The sequence below is a fragment of the Hyperoodon ampullatus genome, assembly GCF_949752795.1.
Source record: "Hyperoodon ampullatus genome assembly, chromosome: 2".
In the NCBI taxonomy this organism is placed as follows: Eukaryota; Metazoa; Chordata; class Mammalia; order Artiodactyla; family Ziphiidae; genus Hyperoodon; species Hyperoodon ampullatus.
This window is the reverse complement of record NC_136915.1, coordinates 33,362,891-33,378,620: the sequence shown is the minus strand read 5'-3', so window position 1 is coordinate 33,378,620 and position 15,730 is coordinate 33,362,891. Positions and strand designations below refer to the sequence as shown.

The 15,730-nt window shown below is 38.9% G+C and overlaps 1 protein-coding gene across 2 annotated transcripts in view; it reads left to right on the top strand.

Annotated features, from left to right (window-relative positions):
* The window catches only part of TRIT1 (tRNA isopentenyltransferase 1), a gene marked incomplete at its 5' end in the record, with an annotated part of 42,373 nt that overhangs the window by 14,956 nt on the left and 11,687 nt on the right, over positions 1-15,730 (top strand). For both annotated transcript variants that reach the window (XM_079697579.1, XM_079697578.1), the window contains 3 exons: positions 9,920-10,091; positions 14,323-14,414; positions 15,120-15,265. In XM_079697579.1, the coding sequence (XP_079553705.1) occupies positions 9,920-10,091; positions 14,323-14,414; positions 15,120-15,265 (410 nt within the window). The remainder of the gene's footprint in view (positions 1-9,919; positions 10,092-14,322; positions 14,415-15,119; positions 15,266-15,730) is intronic.

The following is a 15,730-nucleotide window of genomic DNA, read 5'->3' as shown; positions in this document are numbered from 1 at the left end:
GGCTCTAGAATGCAGGCTTAGTAGTTGTGGCGCATAGGCTTAGTTGCTCCGTGGCATGTGGGATCTTCCTGGACCAGGGATCGAACCTGTGTCCCCTGCATTGGCAGGCGGACCACTGCGCCACCAGGGAAGCCCTGTGTGCACTTCTTAATTTGATAAGCATAGCTTTATGTGATTCTAATCCCTTTTCCTTTGAAGAGAGATAGCCATAAGAAAGTAAAAGTCATGATTGGCATTATAAATTCCAAACCACTCCTTTTACCAGACTGACTGAACAGGTCAAGGTACTGGTTCTCCTGCTTCCTGGGCATCTTACTCTGGCTGTTTATTCAACGTGTCTGCAGTTGGATCTCTGCTAAACAAAGCTCTAAAAGGAGTAGTTGCCTGCCATGATGTTCCTGCAGCTAATTCATTGTTTCCAATGTAGTGAAGTGTAAATTTTTTTAAAAGGTATCCTTTTATTAAAGAAAAGTTAACCAAGAGACTGACTTTTTCTCTACTCTTCAACATCTCTTCAGTTGAATAACCAAATTCAAATTCCTTTAATCAAAAAGGAAAATCAACTTTCTGGCAAGTGTCAACATCTTTAAAAAAATTTTTTTTTCCTTTTATCCTCCTATGCCAAAACTTTTCCTGAAGCTTGGGCTATTAGAACTAGAAAGGATGTTAGATATGAGGAACTTGAGGTTCCAGACATGAAAACTGACTTTCCAAAGTCACAAAGCTGATTTGTACAGAGCAGAGATTAGCAACATAGTGGGAAAAGAACACTGATTGTGAAGTCAGAAGACATGGATTCAAAGTTTATCTCTGCCACTAACTAGCTGTGTGACTTCAGGCAGGTTACCTAATGTGTCTACGTTTCTATTTCCTCACTGGTGAAATGAGGCAACATAATATCATAGGGTGTGAAACTCTTAGCATAAGATCTAGCACTCTGTACCTCTGGCACAGAGTACTAATTGAGTATATTCCATGTATTAGACACTGTACCAGGTGCTGAGACTAGAGATAAAATACAGTCTTCCCTCAGAACTTGTAGTCTAGTGGGGGAGATCAAAATACTTCACATGTACAAGAAGTTCTGTGATAGAGGTAAATACAGGGTAATGTGGAAGCATGGAGGACAAGCATGGATGGGGGAGGACTGGGGAGAGTTCTCAAGGCAGGCTTTCATTAGAGGTGGTGCTAAAGAGTTCGGGGCTGCATGAAGCCATATTTTGATTTTAGAAAGATCACCGGCTGCAGTGTGGACTAAATTGGAACAGTTATACGCTAAAGGAAGGAAGATCAATGAGGAAGCTGATGGAACAGTTCAGCTGTGAAATCATGAAGCCTTCTATTGATATAATGGCAGTGGGAAATGTAATGGTGATAAGCTTTGAGATAATTTTAGGAACTTGTGTGAATAGAAGTTGAGACAGATTGGAAATGTGAGGGGAGAGAGACAGAGATACTAGGATCACTTAAAGATTTTTGGTTTGATTATTGAGGTGGTTCACTCAAGTATGGGTTAGAAGATAAGGAGGTCAATTTGGACATCGCAGGTTTCAGGTGCCTGTTTGGGGTGATGATGATGATGATAGCTACCTAACATTTATTGCTGCTTCCTATAGGGCAGGCCTATTCCATATGCTTTGCTGTATCATTTATTTAATTTTTACAATAATCCTTTGAGGTAGATTTAAGATTATCCTTACTTTATAAATAAGGATTATGAGGCACAGAGAGGTTACTGCCTTGCCCAAGGTTACATAGCTAGTAAGTTGTGAAGCCAGGATTTAAATTGTGGCAAGCAGACTCTAGAGTCCTTACTGTTAACTGCTTCATCACTATATTATATACCTCTCATAGATGATGGAAATGTCCACTAGGCAGTTAAATGTACAGTTCTAGCATCATGAGAGAGAACTAGATTGCAGATAGGGTTTCGGGAGTTATCAGCACAAAAAATGGTTGTAGAAGCCATGGGGGTCACCCAGAGAAAGTTTATAGTACAGAAATGGCAGGTAGATGACATAAAGACTGCCATTTCTCCATATTGTTCCCGTGACAGACATTGCTAATAGATCAGTGGCTGGCCTCAGTAAAGTAAACTGAGGAAGGTCCAGTGAGATAGGAAGAAAACCTGGAGAAGATGGTGCCATATGAAGTCCCAAAGGAGAATGATTTATTTATTTATTTTAAATTTTATTTTATTTATTTATTTGGCTGCATTGGGTCTTAGTTGCGGCACGCGGGATCTTTATTGCGGCATGCAGGATCTTTCGTTGCGACACATGGGCTTCTCTCTAGTTGTGGCTCTGGCTCAGTAGTTGCAGCGCATGGGCTCACTTGCCTCGTGGCATGTGGGATCTTAGTTCCCTGACCAGGAATCGAACCTGCATCCCCTGCATTGGAATGTGGTTTCTTAACAACTGGACTACCAGAGAAGTCCCCAAAGGAGAATGATTTATGAAGGAGAGCTCAGGAGTATCAGATTGTTGTATTAACATTACATGTTTTGAGAGCTTAGCAGAAGAATGTTATATTTGGCAGTCAGGGTTCATTAATGATCTCAGTGAGGGAGATATCCATGGAGCAGTGGTGGGCAGCCAGCAGAGAAGGTGGATGGATAGTTATATTGATGCATAATCCAAGATTGTGGCTTTCAAGGCAGGTGTAATCCCTAGAGGCAAGAAAGGGATTGAAGGGCTTCAGCATCTAATTTGGATTAGGAAGTAAATGAAGTCAAAAGGGGGAAGATAACTTGAGAGGATGGAACCAAATTAGTGGTGGGTAGCTTTTCCTTTTGCTTGTAGACAGCTGTGTTGGTGCATCATAGCCAGCCAGCACTTGGACAGAGCTCCAGGATCTTCCCAGTGTCTCTGCTGGTTAGCACACTCATTAGGGCCATCCTACAGCATGCCAACCCCAAAGGGTTGGAGCTTCAAGGAGTGGGACCTTTGGCTGTACAGCTTTTTGGGGAGTTTCTCCGAGGTGAAATTTCTTTGGATCAGGGTTTCTCAACTTTGAGACTCTCGACATTTGGGGCTGGATAATTCTTTGTTGTGGGGGCAGGGGGTTGTCTTGTGTATCATAGGATGTTTAGCAGCATCCCTGGCCTCTACCCACTAGACGCCAGTAGCATCCCCACCCCCAAATTGTGACAACAAAAATGTTTCTAGACGTTGCCAAGCATCCCCTGATGGACTAATTGACTTCCGGCTTACAAACAACCACAGCTCTAGATTCTGCTGGTTTTCTTCTAGGTCTCTGTTGTAGATTTCCCTCACCTTCATTAGCTCCTCTGGGCACTTGAGCTCTGTTGATTTGGAGAGTTTGGGTTATTTCGGCCTTGTAGCCTTTTTTCAGAATTTTTTCAGTCTGAAAATAACCTCTCAATAGAGGTGAGACAAAGAGGCGTTATTTCCCTATAGTACCCAGTTAAATACCTAGAACATTAAATGTTTAATGATCATGATATTTAGAGAAGATTGTAAGTCAATCTTTAATCTCTCTCTTATAAACTTTATATCACTTATCTCCTTATAGTATATTTGTGTCTCTAGCTAGCTGGACTCCTTGAGGACAAGGACCCTTTTAAGTCTTTGCACTCCTAACGTCTTGCTGAGTACCTGGCACACAGTAGACTCTCAGTAAATGTTTGCTGAGATAAGCCAGTTTTGTTGATAATTGGCTAAGTAGGTTAAACCTGCAATTTCTCAGATTATTTCAGTTATCAAGTCTTACAAAGAGGCCAGAGTTCCCTTAGTATTGTCGAAATCTAATTTGTGCAGAGAAACATTTTATCTAGTCATTTCTATGTACGCAGATCACAGGTGTCCTCTGGGAGAATGGGAAATGGAACAGAGTGACGTGCTGCCTTTAAAAGATAACACAGATCCTTTTAGTTCTTCTAGCACCTAGAGCTGACTATGCTATAGGTAGAGTCACACTGAAACTATAATTAAAGATGGAAAATAGGCAAAATGTCAGGCAGTCAGCTACAAACCTGTTCTTGTGGAATGATGTTTTCTAGACAGGTAATAAAATTATAAGCCCAATTGTGGCATTTATAATAAGAATATGGACCAAATGTGACATTTATAAAGCTGATTGGTTTCTAGGTTTGTTTAGATATTTATCCTTAATGCAAATGTATAAAATATTGCTCTGTTTTTGCTTTTTGGCCTAGCAGTATGATTTTTTTAGCAGTATGATTTTAATTGATAAATAATGTGCACCATAAAACACATAATTCATAACTGCACAGTTCAGTAAATTGTCAAAAAGTGAAAATACCTGTGTAATCACAACTCAGTTCAAGAAATAGAGCACTACCAGCCCTCTCAATAATTTTGAAAAATACCATATGATTCAGCATTTCTACTTCTGGGTATATATTCAAAAGAATTGAAAAATTCAACAAATCTTTGACATTTTTATTTTATTTTGCTAATTTTCACTAGTTTCTCATTGTATCTAAAATCTATCATCAAGTCTTTTTAAAGTTGTGGAAAAATATACATAATATATAAAACTTACCATTTTACCAACCATTTCAGTGGCATTAAGCACATTCAGGTTGTTCTGCAACCATTATCATTCTCCGTCTCCAGAACTTTTTTCCTCTTCCCAGACTGAAATTCTGTACCCATTATACACTAAGTTACCATTCCTCTCTGCCCCAGCCCCTGGCAACCACCACTCTACTTTGTTTCAAAATTTGACTATTCTATATATGTCATATAAATGGAATCATAATATTTGTCCTTTTGTGACTGGCTTACTTCACTTAGCATAATGTCTTTGGGGTTCATCCATGTCATAGCAAGTTCATCCATGTCAGAATTTCCTTTCTTTTTAAGGCTGAATAATCTTCCATTGTAAGTATAGAACACATTTGTTTATCCATTTATCTCTGATGGACACTTGGGTTGCTTCTACCTTTTGGCCGTTGTGAAAAATGCTGCTATAAACATGGGTGTATATATATATCTGTTCAACTCCCTGCTTTCAGTTCTCTTGAATACATACCGAGAAGCGGAATTTCTGAATCATATGGTAATTCTACTTTTCATTTTTGAGGAACCGCTGTACTGTTTTCAACAGCTGCATCATTTTACATTCCCACCAGCAGTGCACAGGAATTCCAATTTCTCTACATCCTCACCAACATTTGTTATTTTCTGTTTTGTTTTGTTTTTTTAATAATAGCCATCCTAATGGGTGTGAAGTGCTTCCAAAAATTTTTAAAGACTCCTTTTGTTATGGAAATTTCCCAATATATAAAAAAATAGAGCGAATAGTAGTTGAACTCCCATATATCTGTCACCTAGCCTCAATAATTATGAACACTTGGCCAATCTTGTTCCAATTATAATCTGTCCTTCCTCCCCCACTATTGGAACACAGACCCCAGTCATCATAAACTTAAAACGAATTAATTTTTAAATTGAAGTATAGTTGATTTATAATATATAAACTTTCTTTTTTTCTGTTAAAGCAAAATAAAGCATAAAACAATGTTATAATATAAGTAATGTATTGTGAATTTTACTTGCATCATAGCTGTGTGTTTGATTCAGTGATCCATACCTCTTGTGTCGTTATTAACAAATATTTTCTCAGCATCATTCTTGCTCTTGTACAGTGCAGGTATAGATATACTTTACATATGCCTTTCATCTACCTTTGCCTTCTTGCTTGTTAACAATTTATGAGTAAAATTTTAAAATACACAGTTACTGTGATCGCAAGCTGCCTCGTCATTTGTAAACACAACTATAACAGCATATCAGTACCTGTCAAAAGAAGTCATATTATATCGGAAAAGAGTGAAGCAACATCATTATAGACATAGCCTTGAATTACCTCTAATATTTTTTTAATTGAGGTATAAATGTTGACATACAACATTATATTAGTTTCAGGTGTACAACAAAATGATTTGACATCTGTATATATTGTGAAATGATCACCATGATAAGTATAGTTAACATCCATCATCATTCATAGTTACAGAATTATTTTTTCCTTGGGATGAGATTTTCAAATTTACTCTTAGCAACTTTCAAATATGCAATAGCGGTATTATTAACCATGCTGTACATTATAGCCTTGTGATTTATTTATTTTATAACTGGAAGTTTGTGCTTTCTGACTGCCTTCATCTGTTTTGTCCACCCCATGCCCCCACCTCTGGCAACCACTAATCCTTTACCTATGCAGCTCCTATTTCTTTTTTCTTTTTAAAATTTTATTTTTTTAAAGATTTTTTTGATGTGGACCATTTTTAAAGCCTCTATTGAATTTGTTACAATATAGCTTCTCTTTTACGTTTTGGTTTTCTGGCCTTGAGGCATGTGGGATCTTAGCTCCCTGACCAGGGATCAAACCCGCTCCCCCTGCATTGGAAGGCGAAGTCTTAACCACTGGACTGCCAGGGAAGTCCCCTGATTTCTTTTTTTAAAAAAAGACATCATATACTTTCATTTGTATGTACTTCAAAATACTGTATACGTCAAAGTTAAGTACTCTTTTTTTAACATAACCATAAAAGCATATTATACCTAAAAGTTAACAATAATTCTTTTATCTTCAGATACCTAGTTTGTATCACCTATATCTTTATGCTCAGTTTCTTTTAATCTGATGGTACAGGAAACAAAGGGTTAACAAGTCACTCAGAGATGACAGTTTACACTGTTAACCAAGATTCAGTTACAGTTTTTAGTTTGTTAACTCTACCAGCAAGAACTCTGGTTTTTTTTCAACCATTAATGCTCTTCTTCCTGATATTCATTGACATTTGTAAATATACCATAAACAGTACATTAGGCTACTTCCTTCAGCAAATAAGGTGAGCTTAGTTCTAGGGTTACCTTCTGTTTGATTTATTATTATTCTTTTAATAAATTTATTTATTTACTTATTTTTGGCTGTGTCGGGTCTTCGTTGCTGCTCGAGTTGCTGCGAGCAGGGGGCTACTCTTTGTTGTGGTGCTCAGGCTTCTCATTGTGGTGGCTTCTCTTCGTTGCAAGCATGGGCTCTAGGTGCACAGGCTTCAGTAGTTGTGGCATGTGGGCTCAGTAGTTGTGGCTCACGGGCTCTAGAGCACAGGCTCCGTAGTTGTGACACACGGGCTTAGTTGCTCCGCAGCATGGGGATCTTCCCGGACCAGGGCTTGAAGCCATGTCCCCTGCATTGGCAGGCAGATTCTTAACCACTGCACCACCAGGGAAGTCCCCTCTGTTTGATTTATGTTTATGTGTTTATCTATTAAAGCTGGCCATTTTAAGGGGCTCTAGAAAATACACCTAAAGGCAGAACACAGGATGAAAATATATCTTCAAATTTATCTACATATCTGATAGAATGTGCTGGTAGAGATGTTTACATTTTGGCTTTTCTGGAGGTGGGGGCTGATAATTATGCATTTGCAACTATACATTTTCTTAACGTTAATCTCAGTGTTAAAAATGAGAATCTATTTACAGAGGTCAGAAGTCCTCTTTTGGCAAAATCAAGTTGTTGCTTGATTTTTTTTTTTTTTTTTTTTTTTTTTTGGCGGTACGCGGGCCTCTCGCTGTTGTGGCCTCTCCCGTTGCAGAGCAAAGGCTCCGGACGTGCAGGCTCAGCGGCCATGGCTCATGGGCCCAGCCACTCGGCGGCATGTGGGATCTTCCCGGACCGGGGCACGAACCCGTGTCCTCTGCATCGGCAGGTGGACTCTCAACCACTGCGCCACCAGGGAAGCCCTGTTGCTTGATTTTTAACATTGGGTCATTTGGAATCTAAGCTTCAGTAGAGCCAACTGAAGGCTGTGGGAAAAGAAGGAGAGGCACACAATTATTAATTATTTTTCCCTCCTTTAGTTTTCTTAATTTGCACAGAAGACCACAGTATACAGTATACCCTACTGTATACTGTGGTCTAATGTTTGAAAGAAGTCTTGTTCAAGATACAGGGAAAAGAACACCCTATGATTTAAGATTCCATCAATATTCAGGTGTAAGAATGCAGTTCTCTTGTCAGGCACAGATAAATGAGTTAGTTAAAGGCAAAGCTAGGGCTTCCCTGGTGGCGCAGTGGTTGAGAGTCTGCCTGCTAATGCAGGGGACATGGGTTCGAGCCCTGGTCTGGGAGGATCCCACATGCCGTGGAGCAACTGGGCCCATGAGCCACAACTACTGAGCCTGCGCGTCTGGAGCCTGTGCTCCGCAACAAGAGAGGCCACGATAGTGAGAGGCCTGCGCACCGTGATGAAGAGTGGCCCCCACTTGCCACAACTAGAGAAAGCCCTCGCACAGAAATGAAGACCCAACACAGCAAAAATAAATAAATATCCTTCTAAAAAAAAAAAAAAGGCAAAGCTAGTTCTTTCTCTATGGCTCTATTTATATATTTTCTGTGTGTTGTTTTCTTTTGTTTTTTGGTTTTTTTTTTTTAAAGAGGGCTGTTGGTTTATTTATTTCAGAGAAAGTTGTACTATAAGGTTTCTTTTTTTAAAATTTTTATTGCAGTATAGATTTACAATGTGTTTCAGGTGTACAGCAAACTGAATCAGTTATACATATACATATATCCACTCTTTTTTTAGATTCTTGTGTGCTGTCTTACTAATTAACAGTTTTCTTTTTGCTTGAAGATAGCTTATATCCTTGTTGAGTAAGTAACCTCAGTAGCTAGGAGCACAGAGGCTTCAGAGTGATAGTGACACTAAAATTATTTCCCATTCTTCTTGTGTTGTTGTGATAGTATTGATGGTAGTAATATGGGTAGTAATGTAGTGACCTTTATATAGTATTTACCATCTGCCAGGCAAAAACTAAGTTCTTTACATGTATTAACTCATTTAATTACACAACAACCGTATGAGGTAGATATTATTATCCTCATTTTACTGATGAGGTATTAAGGCACGCAGAGGTTAGTAACTGACTACTCCAAGTACAAATAACTAGTAAGTGGCAGAGCTAGGAATTGATCTGAGGCAGCCTGGCACCAGGGTCCTTCCTCCTAACCATTATACTGTACTGTACTTATTTGACACCCATATAAGTAAAGGGAAATGTGAGATTAAAAAATGTTCTTAACATCTTTGTGGTCTCTGTGGAACTTATTATTTGTTCATTCAGTGCTCCCTGTAGAATCAGTGATTACAGAGAGAACATTTAATCCCAAAGCATTCATCCCTATTTTCAAACTAGTATTTTCAGATCTGTTCTCCATCTGAGACCTTGCATTTAGAAAAAGTACACTTGAACTTTTTAGTTTAATTGGCAGATCAAGAGCTTACAGACAGGATATTGCCTTTGAGTATTTAGACTGTATTTGCTGACCTCCTGAAGCAGTAATTTGGCACACTGTTTCTACTACAGTTCAGCAGTATTAGGGGTTCTGACTTCAAAGTGTGTATGTGTGTGTTTTATATATATCTTTGTAGATAGGCCACTTCTCCACAAATGGAGCCAATCTTTTACAAATTCTAAAAACCTTTCAGAGCATTTAAATCCAAAAAATATCTAAGCATTTGAAGTAGAACTATGAGCAATGCAAAATGTTACCTTTCTGGAGACTTGTGGTAAGTAGTAACAACCTGCCCACTTCTAAATGCTTGAAGTTCAGGCCAAAGAACCTCCAGTTAATCTTGCAGAGTTAGTTCTTATTTGGGCACCGATTTACATATACTTTTTATCTTTAAGTCTGAGTTAATAGCCACTATTTGATAAGAAAGCCAATGTTCTGTTTTCTTCTGTTTCCTTTGTCTTGGATAATGTGGATCTGGCTGCGCTCTGGTTAGAACACATTTCCTCTGGTGCTTTGGGTCAGTCAAGTGTTTGGCTGCAGAGAGGAATAGATCACCATTTCTGCCCATCAAGTGTGCATCTTATGGAGATAGATGACTTTCTCATGCTAATTTTCTTTCCCCTAGGTTTATGAAGGCCTAGACATCATCACCAACAAGGTTTCTGCCCAAGAGCAGAGGATGTGCCAGCACCACATGATCAGCTTTGTGGATCCTCTTGTGACAAATTACACAGTGGTGGACTTCAGGAACAAAGCAACTGCTCTGATATCCTTAGGAAAGACAGCAACTAGGCTTGGTGGCTGCAAGGCAGCCCAAGCCAAGAAAGTTTTCTTTCCAGTGACAATTTCTCCTAAGCAGAGGTACCCAAGATCAATAGTAGCATTCCCATGAGAACTACTTGGATTGAAAAGATATAGTGTTCTTGCTACTCTGAGTCTTGTCCTCAGACTGCAGCATCAGCATCACTTGGGAGCTTGTAGAAGTGCTGAATTTGGGCCTCATTCTAGACCTACCGAATCAGAATCTGCATTTAACTAGAGTCGCAGGTGATTCACATGCATGTTAAAATTTGAGAGGTGCCGTTTTAGTGGAGAGAACACTGATTTAGGAACCAGAAAATCCATGTCCTAGTTTTAGAACTGCCTCGTCTGACTACAAAAATTTAATTGGGTAAAGCATTTACCCCTCTGAGCTTCACTTTCCCACCCTTTAAATGGGGATAAGAAATTAATTTTTAAATATAATGGAATTATAGTTAGAATTCCAAAGGGATTAGGAAAAAATTGTTGTGGGTAACACCAGGAAATTTTGGAAAAAAGAATAACATAAGGCGGGGGCTGCTCTTATATTTTAATGTCCAGACTGCCTTTAATATCTGGACTGCTACATATTAAAACGTATTGAAAATTCATAATAATTATAATAGCATGGAACTTACATAATACTAGACAAATTTATGGCACAGATTAGAAAAGTCAGATACAAATTCAAATGGATGTATATATTTAGCTTATGATCAAGGTGGCATTTCAAAACAGTGGAGAAAGAATGTAGTAGTTAATAATTATTCCTGGGACAGTTAATTATTTTTGGAAAAAAAATCAGTTCCTTATTATATGGACATAAATTCCAGATGGATTTCAGAGTTAAGTAAATATGTATTTTTTTTTAACAAAACTTTGAAACAAATGGGATAATATATAATTGAGTAGTTATGTGATTTTAGAGTAGGGAAGGACTTTGTAGATACAGTCTTTTTTTTTTTAAGGATTTTTTAATTCAATTTTTCCTTTTTATTGTGTAAAATATACATAAAACTTACCATCTTAACCATTTATAAGTGTACAGTTCAGTCGTCTTAAATATATTCACATTGTTGTGCAGCCATCACTACCATCTGTGCCCATAATAGTTTTTTTGTTTTTTTGGGTTTTTTTGAGGAAAATAGCTAGATTTGGATATGTTAGAATTAAGAATTCGTACTGGCAAGAAAGTATTTCAACCATTTCAATTCCTAGGTATCTACCCTAGAGAAGCCTTGCCACAAGTATACCAGGAGATAGGTGGTAGATCTAATTTTAACGTTATTGCTCTTAACAGCAAAAACATATAAATACCCAAAGTCCTACTTACAGAAGAATGTATAAAATGTGCTTTGTTCATATAAGTACTTTTTCAGCAGTGAAAATGAATAAGTTGCAGTTACATGCATCAATGTGGAAGAATCTCAGAAACAACATAAAATGTGGGAGATTATAGAAGGATACATAGATGGTCATACCATGTATTATAAAAGTTAAAAAGCAAGCAAAGTTAACCAATATGTTGTTTAGGGTTTTATATACGTCAGTAATAATGTAAAGAAAAGCAAGGGAATGATGAAAAACAAACAATACACAAAACAATTCAAGACAATGGTTCCCTCAGAGGGGCAGTAAGGGGTTGTGATGGGAATTACTACATAGGAAGCTTCAAAAGAATTGATAATATTCACTTTCTTACATTGGGTTCATGAGTATTTGTTTTATTTTTAGGCTTTATTATTTACATATGCTGCAAATGTTCTTTCGTATGTACTGAATATTTTATAATTAAAAATAAAAACCCAGCTCACTAGAAACAAAATTAAAAAAGACTAGATGCGGCCAAAAAATAAAAAATTTGAAAACAACAACAAAAACAGACTATAAACCAGGGGGAAAATATCTGTAACATTAGTATACTTAATATATGAAGAACTCAAAAAATACTTAAAGAGCATGAGTAGTAATTCACAAAGGAAGAAATATAAATGGTGATAAACATGAAAAAGAGTTTACCATTGCCGTTAATCGAAGCCATGCAAATCAAAATAATGAGATTTTTTTTGCCTATCAAGTGGGCAGAGATTAAAATACAGATAATAATTCTTGCCCTACCTGCTTTATAAGGCACTTGTATCAGATGAAGTAATGTATATGAAAGCCCTTTGCACATTAAAACATATCACCAGGCTTCCCTGGTGGCGCAGTGGTTGAAAGTCCACCTGCCGATGCAGGGGACACGGGTTCGTGCCCCGGTCCGGGAAGATCCCACATGCCACGGAGCGGCTGGGCCCGTGAGCCATGGGCCCTGGGCCTGCGCGTCCGGAGCCTGTGCTCCACAACGGGAGAGGCCACAACAGTGAGAGGCCCGCGTACCGCAAAAAAAAAACAAAAAACGTATCACCAAATGAACATTGTTGCTGTAAGACAGTTCAGTTGTTCAGAAAGAACTGATGGAAAGTGGAGAGCTAATTAAAAGAGTTAAAGGGCAGCAACAACAGGGGATGACTTAATCAGATCACTTAGAGGATTGGAGATTTGTGAACTTAAGTAAGAACCTAGAATCAGAGTGTCAGAACTGAAAGTACCTTAAGAAGTATTCAATCAACCTTCTTGATTTGACAGGTGAGGGTAGTAGATACTGAGGCCCAGAGAGAAAGGTTTTTGCTTAGCATCACAGTTGCTTCATGGCTTGGGCAAACATGTTAAACCTTTTCCCACCAAATAACTCCTATCCCATCTCCCTCCCTCTTTTCCATCTCTCCCTTCTGGTATCTCACCATTTCCCCTTCCCCTTTTATTTTCCTTGCTTCCGTTCCCTTTGTTAGTCAGATTATATATTTGAAGTTTTATTACAATTACTGTGTAATTGTATGTTTCTTATACTTAATTTATAGGGGGGGATATAGAATTTGTTTCTCTTTTTAAAAAATGAATAGACACGTTTCTTCCTTATGCTCCTTGATTAGTAACATCTTTCTCCCCACCCTACCCCAACCTCTTATAGAGGGTTTCTGACAGAAGAGAGGTCATCTATCTCTATGCCCACAGACTGGCTGGCAAGGGGAAGAAGTGTGTAAATGAGTCTTTATCTGGGTTGAAAGTCTCTTTATCAGTTATTCTCAGAAGGAAAGCCCTTCTTAAAGCAGATAATTATCTGTTCAACAGAGATTCTAAAGAGAAAAATTCCAAGTGGCAGTGGTGTAAAAATAATGACTAAAGTAAATTGAGTGCTTACTCAGTTGAAAAAAGTACTTCAGGCATTGTCTTAGGGATTTTATTTGCACTGTCACGTGTAATGCTCATAAGAACTCATGAGGGGCTTCTGTGGTGGTGCAGTGGTTAAGAATCCACCTGCCAATGCAGGCGACACGGGTTCAAGCCCTGGTCCGGGAAGATCCCACATACCGTGGAGCATCTAAGCCCGTGCGCCACAGCTACTGAGCCTGCGTTCTAGAGCCTGTGAGCCACAACTACTGAAGCCCATGAGCCTATAGCCCGTGCTCCACAACAAGAGAAGCCACTGCAATGAGAAGCCCGTGCACCACAACGAAGAGTAGCCCCCGATCACCACAACTAGGGAAAGCCCACGCGCAACAATGGAGACCCAACACAGCCAAAATTTAAAAAAAAAAAAAAAAAAAAATGGATTTTACAGGTGAGAAAACTGAAGCTCAGACAGGTTGAATGACTTGCTGAGTGTTGGAGCTGGTAATTGAAATCTGTTTGTCTTCACAGCCTGTGCTTCCCAGTTCATTTGGTAGAGTCTCAAGTGGCTGAAATGTGCACTACTACCACAAAATGGTGAAGATGAGTCTAAGAACTACGGCTTAGAGAAACCAGCTTGTAATTTGCCTTAGAAGGCAAAGTCACACAGTGGATATCATCTTGGTGGCTTCCTGAGCAGTTGACACTTAATTCTGTGAGAGTCCTTAGGCTTGTGCTTGTTAAGCTGATTTTGAATACTAAGCAAGCTTTGAGTTTTAGCAGCAAGGCCTAGAAAGTTCTCGAATTGGAAGGAATTACCATCATGCATCTGTCTCTGGTTTATGCAAGTCCCTCCAGAACTGATAGGAAATGATTCTGAGAACTCATGAGAAACGGTGAAGACTAGTATCAAAAATATGATGAATGTGGTTTCTTACTAATACCCTACTTCCAAGTGAGTCAGATTTTCTTCTTGATATTAATATTGTGATGTCTTTCTTAACATTCACATTGAAGATATATTTGCCCGAGATAAAATTCCTATTGTCGTGGGAGGAACCAATTATTACATTGAGTCTCTGCTCTGGAAAGTTCTTGTCAATGCTAAGGTACGTTTAGTTCACTTGTAATTCAATGAGGAAATGGGTTCTTCTTTCTTGCTGGCTAATTTTAATGGGAGGAAAGTTGACTTTTGCGTATTTCTTATATTCAGCAACTGTACTAACTTTCCTACTTAATATTCTGAAGCAAATGCCACCTCCATATGTGAAGTGTGCTTCTCCAGGCTGGCTTAAGGACAGGGGCTGTGTGTGGGAAAAATGCTCCTCTGTGGATTAATTAGCATCTCCATGTAAGTTAACAGTACATTAGTCTGATTCAGCATTTCCTGGCTGAAACAATCTATATGTCAGGGAGATATCTGACACTAACCATTCTTACAGAGATGCTATTGCGTAGGGTGGGACTTTGCAAACTATAATGTGCTGGAAATTCTGGTCCACTCTTTGGTTACACTTGTTGAGAAGACTAGCCTCCTGGATGTGTTAATATAGATGTGTTAGCCTGGATAGCTTGTACTCCCTGAATACTTTCCTAGACAGCTAGTCCTCTTTCCTCTTTGTTTGCTGTGGCCTCACAGCACTACCATGGTGTATTGGAATTTTCTGTTTATGATCTGTCTCTCACTATATGGCAAGATCTGATTCATCTCTGTTCTGTGTTCCTGAACACTTAGTAAAGTGCCTGGCACATACAGTGTTTCAGTGTTTGTTGAATTTTTGAATTAAATTTACTACTAAACCTTCATTTAACAGCCCTGGGAGATGGGCACTGAGAAAGTGATTGACCAGAAAGTTGAGCTTGAAAAGGAGGATGGCCATGCACTCCACAAACGCCTAAGCCAGGTGGACCCAGAAATGGCTGCCAAGCTGCACCCACATGACAAGCGCAAAGTGGCCAGGTAAGAAAGCTGGGAGCCAACTGACGCCAAGCCCCTTTAGAGTTAGAGGGCAGTCAGTTCTTAAGTGTGCCTGGGTGAGACAGGTTTGGTAATAGCAGTTAGTGGAGATTGATGTGTTTTAGCTCAGCAGGTTAGGAGGTTAGGAGGCCCAGAGTTACTGCCTCAGTCCAACTCCCTCAATAAATAGTTGCACCCTACTTTGTTGTTGTTACATTTAAAATGCATAATGCAATACAGTTTTTCCCTAGGGCCTATGTAATCTTGCTTCGTTTTCTATTTGATCTTTGCTTTTATAACAGTTTCCATATACATTTTTTCTGGCATGCAGTCAGCTGACATTGTGATTTAGGTTTCATAACTGATTGTGCAATGCTGAGTTCTGCCCCAGCAGCTTGCCCAGTGGGAGGCAGGTTTTATAAACTGTCTTACAGATTAGTTCACCTTTACACATGGAGACTTTCTTGA